Here is a 15,750-nt window from a genome sequence, read left to right on the forward strand (position 1 = left end):
AGCTCACGGTGTCACCTGCAGATTCCAGGGGTAATTCCTGCTGTCTGGTCCGGGGAGTTGCTCCTGTGCCGGTATTTGGGAGCGCCAGCCGGTCCTTCCAGCGCACGCGGCAACGCCGAGATCACAAAAGGCTTCTGCCTCCCTCCCCTGAGCCAGCCCGTGCTCCGGGGCAGCAGCTAAGCCTGGACTGTGTGCCAGGAGCCTCCACTCGCCAGCCCTCCATCCTCCCCTCCATCCTTTCCCCCGCCGGTCCCTGCGCTCTGCCGGCGGCTGCGGCGGCGGCTTTGTCTGAGCCGGCGAGCCCCACGCTGTCCCTCCCTTCTCCTCATCCTCTCCCCCCTCCCAGCGCTCCCACCCGCCGGGAGGGGGGCAGCGGCTCCGTAACTCTCCAGCGGAAATCACCGACTCCTCAATATTTACTCGATGATGGACAACATGGCTTGGGGGTTTTAAAAAATGATGTCACAGGTCTGCTCCGACAGCTCCAAGTGATTTGTGGCTGGCTCAGAATTAATTTATCAAGAGAGAGGTGAGGAAGTGCCTGCTGCCTACCACAGCATTCCTGGGAGCTGCTGGGGTATTGGCAGGGGGAGTGAAACCACAGCAGCTCCTTCTCCTGAGCTCCTGAATTTAATTTTTAAAAAGGCTGAACTCTGTTCAGCCTTGTATGCACTTGTAAATGCATTTCTGCTTTTAGAAGGGAAACCTACAGTGATACCAAGTGTAGGTTTTCTGTTTACAAAACCCTTTCAAGTCTTGACAAAATGAAGAAAGGGAAGTATTTGGAGGGAGGGAATGGAAGGGTTTCCTTTAAAAAGAGGAGAACAGATGCCCAAAACATCCCAGGCTGAGAACAAAGATGCCCCAAATACATCTGATATTTGTGTGTTACAAGGATGATACAAGAACAGAAGAATTGCAGTACTTGTGCCCCCTGGCAAGATCCTGATCACAACTTCTGACTGAAACAAACTCCTGTTTCTCAGCTCCATCCTTCCACATTCTGGGAATCCTGCCTTTGAGAGGCCTGCAGCTGGCACAGGGGGAACCAGTGGGCAGAGCTGGAATGATGAGGGCATTCCCAAGGCTGCGTGGACAGAAGGACAGCACGGTGCCTCCTGCAAGGCTCTTCTCAAGTCTCACAGCATGGAGAGGAGGGGGCTGCCAGGGTTCAGGAGGGGCTTCCAGATGTTACTGTTTCAGTAATGATCTTTAGTGTGAAGTTTGCACCCGTCTGGAGGATGAAATCAGTGCGTGGGCTGTGCTGGACCAACATCACCTCAACTGCTCGTGGACATTTGGTGCAGAGACACACGAACATCTGTTCCAAGGCCAAACTCCCTTAAGAAAAAGGGCAGGTGGAGTTTGGTATCCCTAAAATGATGGTGTTCCTTGACTGCCCAAGCTCTAAGATGCCCTTGCCAGTCCTTACCTGCTTCTTTCCCCAGACACGAGGCAGTTGTACACAGTAACTGCTCATACAAACAGCTCCAAACACATTTATCCCCACAGGAACTGCCAACAAGGCATTTCACCTTTCCAGACCCCAAGCTAGTCAGAAGCCCCAATATCCTCAAACCTCACGCATTTTTAAGGATGAGAGAGCATTTGGGGAGCTCCCTGCACAGTCACCATGACCTGAAGCACAACAACAGCCCCACAAAGGCCTGTGGAGGAAAAGCCAAATGTGTGGGAGCTCCCAGCGAGGGGCTGGCAGAGCTCTGCCTGCTCCAGGGAAAGGAGGGACAAACAGGGAATGTGCCCAGCAGACAATCTGCACACAAGGGATCCCAAACCGAGCGTGACAGAGCACAGCCTGCAGGAAAACACCCGGCTCCAGGACACGGCAGCTCCCGTGCCCACCTGCTCCGGGGTGTCCATCTTGCTGAACGCTCCCTGCACAGCTGCAGGTCTGCAGGAGCACTGGCTCCTCCTCTCCCCTCCATGTCAGACCTTTCCCTGGTGCTATCGATCCATCACAGGCCGGCCCGGCGCAGCGAGGGCTGTCAGAGCAGGGCGCCTGAGCACAAACCCACACGGAGCTTCAACTCCTCTGCAAAGCCACCTGACCCTGGAATGCAGAGCCTGAATCAGGGTAAACTCCCACTGGGAACAGTAGGTTCCTCCTCACCTAAGCAAAAACCTGAGTGACAAATGGAGATGAGGTGAGCTCTGTCACAGCCCGTGTGAGCTGCGTGTGCGGATCTGCATTAGCATCTCATCAGGAGGAGCTGCTGCCCACCCGGAGTCAGAGCTGTTCTGCTGCAGCAGTCTGGAGGTGAAGGATTTAAAAGGACAGAATCCCTCGTGGTGGCAGCTCTCCAGCAAGCTTGAGTTCTGCTTTTGCTCACGATTCAAAGGCAGAGAAGGGAACTCACGTTTTAAGTGTCCTCCAAGAGCCTTGTTCAGCGGGTATCAGTACCTGCAGGTGCATTCAGGAATGCCCAGGGATCACCCTCCCCGAGGCACCTGGCAAATAACTGACATCCAAAGGGCACAGCCACCACGGCACCCACACTGACCCACCACTGGCACCATCCAGCCCTGCTCAGCACAGCTGCTGCCCTCACGGAAAGAGCCGGGAGGAAAATCCTGCAGCTGCATCCTGTAAAATTAAAGGAATCTTCCCAAGGAGTGTAGAGTTAAAACTGCTGGCATCAGCATCGAGCATCATGTGGGAACCCAGGTCTGCTCCTCCTGTGCCAGAGCATTCCTCTCCGTGCCAAAGCAGGTTACAGAGATGCATACACAGGAGCCAGCACCTTGTTTGTGTGCAGAGCACAGCCAGGACAGACAGACACATGCCAGGTACACTACCTGAGATCCTGTGCTGCTCCTGGGAAAAGTCAATGCCTTCACCGATGGAACTCATAATCTTTTCAATCTGGAAATAAAAAAAAAAGCACGTGTTGCATTATTCATAAAGCCTCAGGAAAAGGCAAAGGCAGCCCAGGATTTCACCTCCCACGTGACAGCTGAAGAAATCCAGGAAGGGATGTTAAGGTATCTCTGAACCAGAAGAGGTACCCTGAACACCTTGCCTGGGTACGTCTTTGCTGGGATGGATGGCTCAGAAGGGATATGCAGAGATTGAGGCTCTGCAGAGCCTTCCCTTCCGCAACTTGCCAGTGCCTGGAAATAAAAAACTTCAACAAAACCATCCCTCTGGAGCACAGCCTGGGGGTAAGGAAGGAGCCCCAAACTCCTCAGCTCACCCTGTATGAGCAGACAGCCCCCTACACCAGCAGTGAAGCTGCAGGAATGCTGTCACCAACTACTTCCCAGCAAGCAGACTGGGAGCTCAGCTTCCCCACATTCTGTTTTGTTGGGCATTTTTGTTTTGGCTTGATTTATTTTTTAAACCACCGCATTTCCCAATCCTATGCATGGAGCTGTGCTCCCACCGGAGCAGGTGCTTCCAAAGGGTTTGAAAACACATCATTTGGGATAGCTGCATCACGGGGCAAATGCCTGAAGGACCCGGGAGAGGGAGCAGGAGACAGCTCCATCTCTGACGGAAGCGATTCACAGTCTACAGCTCCAGGCAAACCTCAGGCAATGAGAAAGAAAAGGTACAAACTCTGCTGGAATGGGTTTGTTTGAGTCCACTTAAGAGCTACATAGAAATGGCTGCATTTGCCACACACACAAAAGAATAACTTAATGCAAGTTGCAAGTTCCAGTGACCCTTCAGGAGAAGGTTCTCCTTAAATGAGAAGAGAAACTTTTCAAGCAGTTCTTGAGCAGAATCTGTAAATCAAGGTTTCAAGTGCAGTGGTGCAAAGGGAGAACTGACAGCAGTTTTTAAGGTTAGTTTGTAAGAGGAAAGACCTGACAAACTGGTCAGTTCAGACCCTTCAGTACTCTCAGCACTGAACTCCACTGTTTCCCAAAGAGCAACACCACACTTGAGAGGCTCAGGGCTGGTTGCTTACTCCAGTCTTCAGTCTATAACTGAGCAGAAATTAAAAAAAAAAAAAAAAAAAAAAAAAAAAAGGCCTCCAGTGAGATTCCCAAACAGAAATCTCCCAAGCAAACAGCCCTGCAAGGCACTTCTGAGTGGTTGCTGCTGAATGCAAAGTGACTGGCCACAGAGTGGGGGAATAAACCTCAACTCTTACTCAACTTTTTTTCTCCTGGTCATTTAAGGACATCTTTGGGGACGGAGTCCAAGTTTCCCTGGACTTCACCCCTGGCTGCCTCTGCCCTGCCTGGCTCCCAGTGTGATGCTCTGCTTGGTGCAGCTACATGAATCCCCAGCCACCCACTGGTGTGAGGGGCTCCTGGGGATGCTGCAAGGGGCTGGATCTGACTGCCATGCACACTTGGGGCAGCTTGGAGCTGAGCTCCACCAGAGAGGGGTTTTGGTGAAACAAAAAAAGCTCTTACAAGGCTCCGGCCAAGGCAGATCTCCAGGAAGCCCCTCCTGCCTGCAAGGAGCAGAGGGCACTGCACTTGCAGTGTTCAATCTCACCAGGGACATGGCACTTGTGTGAGCTGTAAGGTGCCAGGTCCTCTGCCCCTGGAAAACCATGAAGATGAGCACCTCTACTGGGTTTGAAATATGGTTAATGCCTATTACTGGGAGATTTGAAAATCAGCCTGGGGAAACAATCAGAATCCAAACACATACAGCAGAAGAGGGAAGTATGATCTACAAAGAAACTCCAGTTTCGGGGGGTTTGGACTCACTGGACACACAGGTCCTGTCCTAAGGCAAAAGCATTCCTTGCTCCTCGGCCCCTGGACAGAGCCAGAACTTGAAAATTACCTTTGCTGAAACTGCTGGGAGACACCTGAGCCCCGCTGGATTCATTCCAACAAGAACCACCAAAGCAGATGGTTTTGACCCCCAAAGCAGCAAATGCTCTCCAGCAAAACCTTTGAATTTCACAGTGCCCTCAAGTACCATCAGGACATTACGGCCATGCAGGACTGGAGGGAAATACAGGGATGGTGCAGAACCAGCCCCATACCCAGGTAACACCAAGAGCTCTGGCACTGGCTGTTCTACTCCCCTCCATGGACAGGCACTGAGCCTGAGCTGCAGAGGATTTCTGGGACACTGCCGCAACCCTGAGTGACTGCTGCACAATTTGGGTCTTAAGGTCAATTCAGTTCAAGCTCCAGAAGTTTAAGGACATTAAACTTCGCAGATTGGTGTCCATCAGCTTCAGGACAAGGAACATCTCTGAGCTGGAGCTGCTCTTGTACCTTGTCTGGGAATCTCTAGCTGGATTCAAATTGCAGATTAACGCTGAAGCCAAGTTCCTTTGTTTCCATCGCGCTGCCCTCTCCTAATTTGAGAGAGACTTGATGTTGTCCAGGCTCAGCCCCCAGCACAGCCAGCTCTGCAGTCCCAACATCGCTGTGAGGACTTGCAGGTGCCTCTGCAGTACTGAAACACCCACGGCCTTTTCCTCAAAAGCAGAGAATTGCCTTGTGCTATATAAAACTGAATGGAAATTAAACAATCACGTGGCAGAGGATTACCTTTCACAGCCCTCCTTTGCCAAGTGTCGGTCACGGTTACGCACGGTCCCAGCTATTGCCATTAATGCAGAGGGAAATCCTGCCCTGCCCTCGGCTCTCCATGGAAAGCAAACACCTCAAACAGACTCACACACCATCTCAAACATGGGTTTATGGCTGACCAGCTTGATTTAACTGTTAGGAGGCTGCAAAGAGAAGAATGAGGAGAAGGACAAACCTGGAGAGGGAACCAGTGCTTTAGAGCATCCCTGTCCTCTGCAGCCTTTCCTCAGCTGCAATTCAGCACGGAGATGGGGCTGAAGAGAAGATACCTTGAAAACAGCCAACGCTACAGTTTTTTAGGCTGCTCTTTCCCACTGGTTAATTATTAAAATACAAAAATACCATGTTTAAATATAGCGCTGCAGCTCAGACTTAGTTGTAGCCTGAACACTCAGTTCCGATTTGTTTTGGCTTAACCTGTATTTTTCCACTGAAGCACCCAAGTGCCCATCTCTGGTTGTGCTGCGGGGTCAGTCTGGGGTGGGGATTTTATGGTTTATTTGTTTTACACCCACAGAAATAAAACCACAAAATGCTTCCGCCTCCTAAATTAATACAACCATATCTGTTATCTCTAATGCAGAGGGGCAGCTGGCTCCGTGCTGCGACAGTGAGGGTGAGCCAATGAGCCCTCAAACCCCACCAGGGAAGGAGAAACTCCTGCACAGCTGAAGTACTCTGGGAGAAGGAAAGGCTGCAAGGATGGGAGAGTGTCCCTCATTAACCCCATAGCAGGAATGTGACTGGAAGGAGCTGTGGAGCAGTTACCAGGATTGGAGCTCTTAGATCTATTTTCACATTTGCCCACATTTGGTGAAGGATACAAACACCCTGAAAAGAGGAGTTGGGTGCGGCTGAGAGTCCCGCCGGGGCGAGCTCTTCCAGGCAGGCAGGCGGCCACGGGAACATAGCAACTGGCCAGTGACTCCAAAACAGAACCTGACTCAAAACAAACTATCCCAAGCAGAGTTCTGCTAGCAGAGGAAGAAGCATTTGTTTGCAGAAGGCCAGGCCAGCCTGGTGGCATGCCAAGGTCTGTCCTGCTGCAGGGCAGGAGACATTTCCACACCAGAGTCCTGCACAGTGGCTCCCCACCTCGCAGTGCTCACAGCAGGAGTAGCCAATGGCTTCGTACATAGATGCAGGATGTTTCCTTTTCTCTGATCCCAGCCTGCAGGAGCAGCAGGGACCCAGAGGTGGACAGGTCCCACACCTGTGTAGAGGGCAGTGATGTCCCCTCCCGGAGGGCACACAGGGCCCTGCACAGGCTCTGCTCCACAGCCAGCCCCGTTCCACCCCCTGCCCTGCTGGATGTCAAGCCATGGTGCCCATACTGATCTCTCCAGCTCTTCTTCCCCAAAGCCTCTGCTGAAGTTTGAAGCCAACAAATCCATTGAGAGAGACTGAGTGCCATTAAACAGCTCCGGTGCTTTTGTCCCCAGAATAAAGAGCTTCACACAACATGGGCTGTGCACCTACATCCAGGGAAGGAGCCTCGTTTGAAGAGTATCAGACTGACCATCACTCTGTCAGGGTGACACTCACCCAGTCTTGGAGGCATCTCAATGCTCCTGGAGCTTCCTGAAACGGGCTTCATAAAACCTCACCTTACAGTCACCATCAATGCAAATGCAAAGTTTGTTCTCAGTCTCTGCACGCAGCATCAGAGCCTGCCAAGGACACAGCAAGGTCACCCTGAGAGAGCTAAAAATCGTAGAATCCTCCAACAGTTTGGGTTGGAAGAGACCTTAAAGCTCGTCCAGTGCCACCCCCTGCCACGGCAGGGACACCTCCCACTGTCCCAGATTGCTCCAAGCCCCGTCCAACCTGGCCTTGGACACTTCCAGGAATGGGGCAGCCACAGCTTCCCTGGGCAGCCTGTGCCAGGGCCTCCCCACCTTGTGTGGCATCGATGTCTTCTGCTTCCTCTGTGGCCCCTTCCCAAACTGGTAGCTTAAAAATCACCAGGGATTCTTGAGCACCAGGAAGAGGACCTGCAGTGCACCTGCACAGGCCTCGGACTCTGAGCAGTGAAGTTACTCAAATAAAGGTCTGTAATTAAATAAAACCACACAGAAGCAAGTGCATGCTATCTGCCATATGGAGGGCATTAGTGCACTATAATGACACCCTGCAGCAGGAGCATAATTAAGAATATAGCAGGATTCCCATTATAAATCCTTATTACTGAGGGTTCATAACCTATTGTACAAACCCGCCCAGGGCTCAGGCTCAGCAGACAAGAGCAGCTCCAGCAGCAGATTTCAGTCTCAAAAGCTACTTACAAAGTTGGGTGGAAAGGTTATCAGTCTTAAATTTCTGCAATTCCAGAAGAGTGTCAGGAGTTAAGACTTCATTATTTCTAAGCTTTAAGAGCTGGGGGATGGGACAGATTTGGTTTCAAATTATAAAAAAAACAACCCCCAAACAAGCTGCTTCTACAGTTTCAAACCCCTTTGAGCATAACAAACCCCCTGGTGATGATGTGACCAGCCCCTGAGCACAACAAACCCTCAGTGATGATGTGAGCAGCCCCATCACAGCCCAGCAGGTCAGCTCTAAACTCCAGGGGAGAACTATGGGCATGTAGTTCGAGGTCGAAGGGTGATGCTGGGGCAGCACAGAATCACTGACACCTCCATTCTGCACCAATACCACAGCACACCCCACATTGCTGACTGATACTGCAGCCCTGAAGGAGGAAGGGAAGCTGCTCAGACTCAGCTGGGATATATCCTGGAGCAGAAGGATGGCAGGATTGCAGCATCCACCAGCATGTCTGAAAGGGATGGAGCAAGAGTGGGATCTGGGACGATACCTGCTGACTCCTTAATACAAATACAGACCTGAAAAATTTGGATCTGGGCCATGAATCTCATTTCTAGGTTGATGACAGCCCATAAACCACTTCTGGTTCAGTTTATGATGCCTCAGCTTATGTTCTCCCATTGCCATCCCATGGAGCACACGGCTCATATTTCATCGCTCAATATATTCCGTGTCTCCAAACATCGTACCAGCCTGTATGAACTCAGCATAACAAACACCAGAGGCCTGGAAAACATAATGCTCCATTTATTAATTCAAAGCTAAACTGCACCAGCCAGTTGTTCACGGCACATTTGAGCACTCAAATCCAGAGTTCCTGTGCTCCATCCTCCCCCAGCAGCCTTCCACACAGCACAGAGACTTGCTGAATTTATTTAAAATCATTCTGCAACTGTTCACCAGTGATAAAGGCAAACACATTTTCTGGCTTAATATGGTCTCTGAGAAATTCATTTGGATGGGGACCAGGGCCTGTTGCTTCACGCCACTCTCCAGGCTGTGTTTTTGTACAAATCCCAAAGTTACAAATCTAAACACGTACCAAAAGGAACTTATGGTATAAACTTGAATTTCACAACAGTGTGTGATGGATCTGCAGTATCACAGCCCTCCAAATATCAATGTTGTTTTGTCAAACAGTAAAATCCAATAAAGAGAATGGCCAAATGCAGCAACACGCCTGTCTGCAGTACAGAAACAACTGGACAGTGGCTACTCTGAGTCACAATAAAAAAGGCAAACCCCCAGAAAACATTGAATCAATTCACTGTCTTTCCATATTCCTGCATCCTTAACACAAAACCCCAAAGCAACATAAGGCTCTCAAGCAAGGCTGGCTCCAGCCTGTGGGACAGAGCAGTGAAGCTGCTCCAGACTGGAGAGAGAGATTTAAAGACTTTTTTAAAAATAAAAGCTTCAGAAGTGCTGGAAGATGCGACGTAAAGCGGAAGAGAACATAATGAAGGACTGGATTTAGTAAGGACACTGCGGCCGGACATTTCTGTTCCCAAAAAACAAAAATGTCCCCAAAATGCCAATGATCACAAGGCTGTTACATAACCAAAACATCCGTCAAGAGCACCAATCATTCACACAAGAATCAAAAGCTTCTGATTCACAAATACGGAGTTCACACACTTGAGAAGCTACCAGAAACACACACAGAGGTGGATGGAGCTGCTGTACTGGCAAATACCACCCCTGCTGTGTCCAAGCCTTGCTGTTAAACACTGGAACAAAGCATGCCTGGTCTTTACATTTGCCTTTCAGCACGCTGGTTTTCCTGTAAAACCATTAAACTGTCTTACATTGGCTTGGATTGGCTTAGTTCCACATTGGCTCATAATTCCAACAGGCTGGGCCTTTGCAGCAGATTGAAAAATGGTGGAAACACAAAAGCTTTCACTTCAAAAAGTTCATCAGGCTGGGGGAAATCTCACCACTGTGGGCAAAGAGAAGAGATTGGACATGAGGGATGATGTAAGAATTCCTGACCTTAGCACAGGAAAAACAAGAGGAAACATTGGGATCTGGAGACAATAGAATAATCAGCCCAATAATTAAGCTGATTAAGACCCTGATGGCCATGCTGGTTTAGCAGAAATCTAGACCAAAAATACTGACCCCACTACTGCTTCTGCCCTAGACTAAAATGAATTACAAACCATTTCAGGCAAAGGGGAAACTGGAATGCGGAGGGCGAGGGTCAGCTTGGGGCAGGGGACACCCGGGGACAAATCAAGCCACCCTGCCTGGTCCCACCAGCCAAACCCAGGGCAAGCTGAGATTTAAACACCTGAACCAGGGGAATAAATGAAACATTTTGGGAGGCAGAGGATGATGCCTGAGCTTTTACACCATGCAATTTCACAAGGCACAAAACCAGCAGCTGTCCCTGAGTAACCAGGGGAATATTTGCATTTTCTTTCAACAGTGCTGGCTGGCAGCTCTGAATTTCAACTCCTGGGTGTTTTAAGGCAGTGGCAGGTTTTGCATCAAGAGCTTTCCTGAAAGTTTCACATTTCAATGCAAATGTTGTTAATGCTCCACTGTAAGCCTGTAATTAAGGCACTGATTCCACCGGGTACTGCAGCACCCAACAGTCCAGACAAGGTTTAAAGGCACCCACAGCAGCCACAACCTCCATCAAGTTGCTCCCCAGCTCCAAGCCTGAGGTGGAAGGCACCATAGATGTGCTCTCTGCTCTTGGCATCCATCCTCAGGGGACATCAACAGCCCCAAAAAGGGTCAGCAACCGGTGAAACACCACATCCATGGTTACTGCAGATGCAAAGCATTCCTTTCGCAGGAGACATGGAGCACCACTGCAGTTAGTCATCGGAGATGAATGTCCAGTGCCATAATTAGCTACAGAATATTCATTAGTTCTTCAACTAATTCACTTGGGGGAAAAAAAAAGTGGTGGACTGTGGACCTTCTTTTTTCTAAAACAACCTAAAGTAACGTGCGTGTTTTGTTCAGTTCCCTAAATTTTTTAAGGACATTTAATCTCTTCCTAGAAGGACTTAAGTCAGAACAAAGAACTACCACCTCGTTTTGTGAGATGGATACTGGAACCTCCAATATTCAAACTCAGCATTGGAACTGCTGACTTGATAGCAGGCAGCTGCAAGTGGAGGATTAAGGGATGTCAGGAGCCAGGTCTGAGGCAAATTCCCAGCAGCCTTCCTTGCTCCTTGCCCTGATCATTTAACAGTCGTTTTTCTTACCAACACCTGAGAGGCAGAAGAGCAGCCCCAGGCCTTGACTGCAGCATCTCTGCTCAGAGCCTGGAGCATGAACCAGGCTGATGGGCAGGGCTGGAGCTGCTCTACAGAGCAGGAAGGCAGAGCAGAAGCAAGTTAATCTGCCCTGAAAAGGGGGCTGGCACTGGGGCTGGGGGCCAGAGCCCCTCTTCTTCAGAGGTGCAAACCCAGGTTGTTCTGTACCAAACCCCTGGTGAGCTGCTGCTGCCCTGCTTGTCCCCATCTGCTCAATATTCATAAGCCAGTGATGAAAACAAAATCCATCACTTCAGTCCTTACACAGGTTTGGAAGGATTCAAATATTTATGCTGACTGAGAGCTCTACCCCCTCACATACCTCCTTGCCCCCACCCTGCTTCCCACCAGAGCAGGACAGAGCATTTTCAGTCCTCACCTTCTCCCTGGGCAGTACATGGATGTTTGATGTAAGAGTTTCTCTGCCTTGCTCACATAGAATTCCCACCTGACGGTGGCTGCAGGGGCACCATGTGTGCATTCCCACTCCTGCAAGGAGCAGGGGTCAGGAGGAGATGGGACATGGGCTGAACAGGCTCCTGGGCAGCACAGAGCATAAAGCAACTCTCTGGGCCAGGTCCTTGGAGCAGGGGAGCTGCAACTGGGAACAGGGGTGAGCTTTGCCAAGTGAATCATTCCTTCCCCATCCCACCCTTTTGGCAAAGCCAGCAGCACCTTCCACTTCCAACAAAGGGCATTGGCAGCGCTCGGCCAGGGCAAGGACGTGACCCTTTGCTTACAAGCAGGAGATTTTCTGCTGTCCCCAGTCAGCCACCACAGCCCAGGGCAGCGTCAGCTCAGGCTCTGCTGCGGATCCCATCTGTCCAGGGACACCACAGATGCTTCCCCAAGCCCCTGTGCCCTGCACAGGCACACCTACTGCTGGCCAGGCCAGCAGGCAGAGCCCTCAGCTTGCTGGGTACAGCTGGGAGCCACAGGGAGCTGCACATGGATCACTTCCTGCCTTAGTCACCTGCATAAAGGCCATTAAAATTAACAGAATAATATAAATCTGCTGTTGTTTCCCCTCAGCACAGAAGGAGAGCCAAACCATTGCTAACAGGGGTGGCTCAACAAAGTTTATATTGCCCTGGTAAAGGCAGAGGCTGCAAGTTGCATCCAATTCTGAGCAGCTGCATTATTCCATCCAGGGAACTAATTCAACACACAATGACAGAATTACATTTATGTTTAAATCTCACTGTTGCCATTATGACCAACTAGACTTTTAAAAAGTGAGACCTGCCCCCTTGCAGATAGATGTGAATTTTTCACATTCTTTCTCTGATTTCCTCACCTAAACATGAGGGGAAGGAAAAGCAGATTCCTTCCCTGGGGCTTGTCCGGCTGCCTCGGGGGAAATGAGGGATTTGTTTACAAGCAGGAGGAAGCAGCTTCGAGGGTTCATCTGAGCAGAGGAAGCAGAGGCAGTGCAGGCAGCCCAGCACTTGACCTCTGCTACCAGTGCTGTTGTGCCAAAGGCTTCTGCCCTTTCAGTGTCTGCTGCAAACAGCTCAGATAAAAGCACTGGGAATTATCCAGCCCTTCCAAAGAACCTTCTGCTGCAGAGCCTTTCTCTAAGCCATGGTACAACTGACCCAGGCAATTAACAGCAAAGCCTCTCCAGCCCAAGCAGCTGCAGAGGAAAATATCTATTTGGCAACCCTGAGACCCAGCAGGGAGTGAGGGGGAGGGAGAGAACGGACCGAGGGATGGATTCTCACGTTGCTCTTAGCATCTCTAAATACCTCTCTCTTCCCCAGATGACAATTTTCTCTCCAAGTCAGGGTTGGAGAGGCAGTTGAGCATCAGGCAGGGCAGGGGCACAACCCTCCCCCAGGTTTCCACGCCCGGCACACGCGGCTCCACACCCCCAGCACCACGCCAGGGGTTTTAGTTCCTTTCAGAGTACAAAGAGTGGTTCATCCGAGCTTATCTCTTCTGCAGCCCCGGCTCTCCCAGCACAGAATCATCCCCAAAGAATGTTTCAGTAATGCTGCGGTGCTGAATTTCAGAGGGACACTTAATCTCACCCCAGTGGCTCTCCAGGGCCAACTTTCTGAGCATGAAATATTTAACTGTCCATGGGCGTCCGATATGATAATAAAGTGACTGCTAACCAGCCGCTGAAATAAGTGTGTGAGGAGGAGAGTGGGAGCTATCAAATACACAAACCAGCCTAATTACTGTCTTCCTTCCATCCCTGGGCACTGCTCACACTCCTCAGCAGCAGGGACCCAGCAACACAACACTTCCAAGAAATTGGGATAGTCAACAGGGAAGGAACTAGAAGGAGGAAATCAGGAGAAAGGTTGGTGAAGGGCATTGTTAGCAAGTCATTCTCATTTTGGGGATGTAAAAACTTATCTGGCTTGCCTAAAAGAAACCAAGCCCTGTATTTGAGAAAAAAACTTTGAAACTCCTTGCAATTCTGCTGCTCCCCCACTCCAATGAACTCTATCTTTTGGCATTTAACACCTTGCAGACTCCCAAGTGAGCATGTGCCTGTTAATGCCTTGTGAGAGTTAGTGGAAGCCATGGAACCCACCCGGGACCCCTGAAGGCAGCATGGCAGAGGGGTGCTCCTGCTGGCACAGAGGCTCTTTAGCAAGCTCAGCCTTACCTCATCCCACTCCGAAGCAAAGGATGGGGACTTCTCCAGCCGCTTCTTCCCGGTGCTGCAGTTGGAGAGCGATTCGCTCCGGCTCCCCATGGCATCGTCCTCCGTCGGGGAGCAGGTCAGCAGGTCAGAGTCCGACTTCGACAAGCTGCGGCTGAGTTTGAGCTCGGCTTTGGGCTTGCTGCCCGGGTGGGCTCTGCCCACAGCTCTGTCCCCCTCTGGCTCAGCACCGCTGGGGTGCTGCGGCACGTGGGGCGTGACTACGGCTGCGGGATCCGCCCGGCTGACGTGCTGCACTGTGGCGTACACCACCGTCTGCGTGGGGTCCGGGGAGCTGCTCCGTGCTGGTCCTGACGAGGGTAACTCAGCATCCTCCAGCTGCATAGCAGCAGGGTGGCTCGTGGCTTCCGTGTCCCCCTTCTCCGTGGAGGAAACGAGCCTGAAAGGGTCCTCGCTTATCTCACAGATTGGAGAAGAGCCGTGGAGCAACCCCGAGAACTGCTCTGGCACCTGGATGTCCTGGCTGTCAGCAGAGTCCTGGCTGCGGCCGCCGCTGCTCCTCCTGTGGTCTTCAAGGGGATGAAAACAAAGAGGAGGGGGAAATTAAAAACATGGAAGAAGCAGCAGCAAAATTCCAGCTCTCTCCCTGCCCTCCCTCAGCAAGGGAGGGAGAGATAAAGAGAGAACAGTTCCGTATTGTTCCGCGTGCTCAACTTGTACCCAAAGTCATGGCATTTATGAAATTCCAAACACTGGCCCGATTTACGCAATCTGGCAGCTCTCCGTGTTTTTTATTCCTGTTAACACTAACTATCAGGCCTTGCTATATAAGGCCAAGAGAAGTGCTAACTATATCCTGCAGAGAGAGCAAGTGAGGTGGGAGCAGCAGAGATGGAGGCTCCAGGAACATCTGATCCGTTTCCATAAAGGCCAAAGCGTTATTTAGAGCCGCGCGCCCGGCTCTTGGCACGGGCTGCAGGGTGGGAAAAAGCCTGGACTGTAATCGACCTGCGAGTTCCAAAATCCGCTCCCAAAAAAACCCACTGCTTCCCTCCCTGGTGGCTTCCGAGTTTAACCTCTCCTCCCTGCTCAGGGGAGAGAAATAAACAGTTTATGCAAGAAAAAAAACTTGAGCAAAAAGTCTCTTTGGCAATGAACTGAGCACAGCGTGGTCAGAGCCAGTGGAGCACCGGCTGCCCCAGAAATGTGACACTGGTTCCCAGCTACTCCTGCCCCAGCAACCTTAATATCAGGTACCAGGGTCCTGCATAAACCATGAAGAATTGACTGATCCCAAGTGCTGAGCGTGCACACACACACACACACACACACAGAGACACACACACACTCACCTTCGTCACAGCTGAACGAGCGTTTCAACTGCAAAAGCAAAACTTTGTCAAGCCAACAAGTCTAACTTTGGTTTCCTAGGATTCCTTCACCCTCCCAGCATTGCTTGTGAATTTTAACTGCTTCCATTTAGTGCTGAAGAAACTCTTCAGTCTGAGGACTAAAAATTGATGCTGCAAGGGAACAATAAAGCAAAACGCTCTGATAATGAGGTTCTGAAGTGCAGGGAGGATGTTTGGATGTAAAGAGGAAATCACTTGCTTTGCAGACAGCTCTGGGAAGCCAAGGCAAAGGAACCCTCCTTTCCGTGAGCAAAATAATGAATTCTACTTTAACTAAAAGCAGCCTGTTAGCAGCAGCAGAGAGCCCAACTCAGCTCCCAGCACCTTTCCAGCACCAAGCCTGACCAGGGGATTTTCAAACACCGTTGGGCTTTGTGCTCACACCAGAAATGGGCAGGAAAGGGCTGAATTAATCATTTGCCTTTATGTGGGGGTTCCAGGTACCCCGTACCTGATGAGCATGGTGAGTCCCTCTCGCAGGCACAGGAAGGCCAGGAGCAGCCACAGCCCTCACTGGGATCAAGTGATGCGAGGGATTATCTCATCCTGGATCCTATGAGTTAAGAGATTCCAG

At 50.7% G+C, this 15,750-nt stretch overlaps 1 protein-coding gene across 7 annotated transcripts in view; it reads right to left on the reverse strand.

The window, feature by feature from the left end:
- ANKS1A (ankyrin repeat and sterile alpha motif domain containing 1A) overlaps window positions 1-15,750 on the reverse strand; it is a 78,900-nt gene that overhangs the window by 24,051 nt on the left and 39,099 nt on the right. For all 7 annotated transcript variants that reach the window (XM_068995731.1, XM_068995734.1, XM_068995729.1 and 4 more), the window contains 2 exons: window positions 13,768-14,333; window positions 2,818-2,884 (listed from right to left, as the gene is read on the reverse strand). In XM_068995731.1, the coding sequence (XP_068851832.1) occupies window positions 2,818-2,884; window positions 13,768-14,333 (633 nt within the window). The remainder of the gene's footprint in view (window positions 1-2,817; window positions 2,885-13,767; window positions 14,334-15,750) is intronic.

This window comes from Aphelocoma coerulescens, chromosome 26 (genome assembly GCF_041296385.1).
Source record: "Aphelocoma coerulescens isolate FSJ_1873_10779 chromosome 26, UR_Acoe_1.0, whole genome shotgun sequence".
Classification (NCBI taxonomy): domain Eukaryota; kingdom Metazoa; phylum Chordata; class Aves; order Passeriformes; family Corvidae; genus Aphelocoma; species Aphelocoma coerulescens.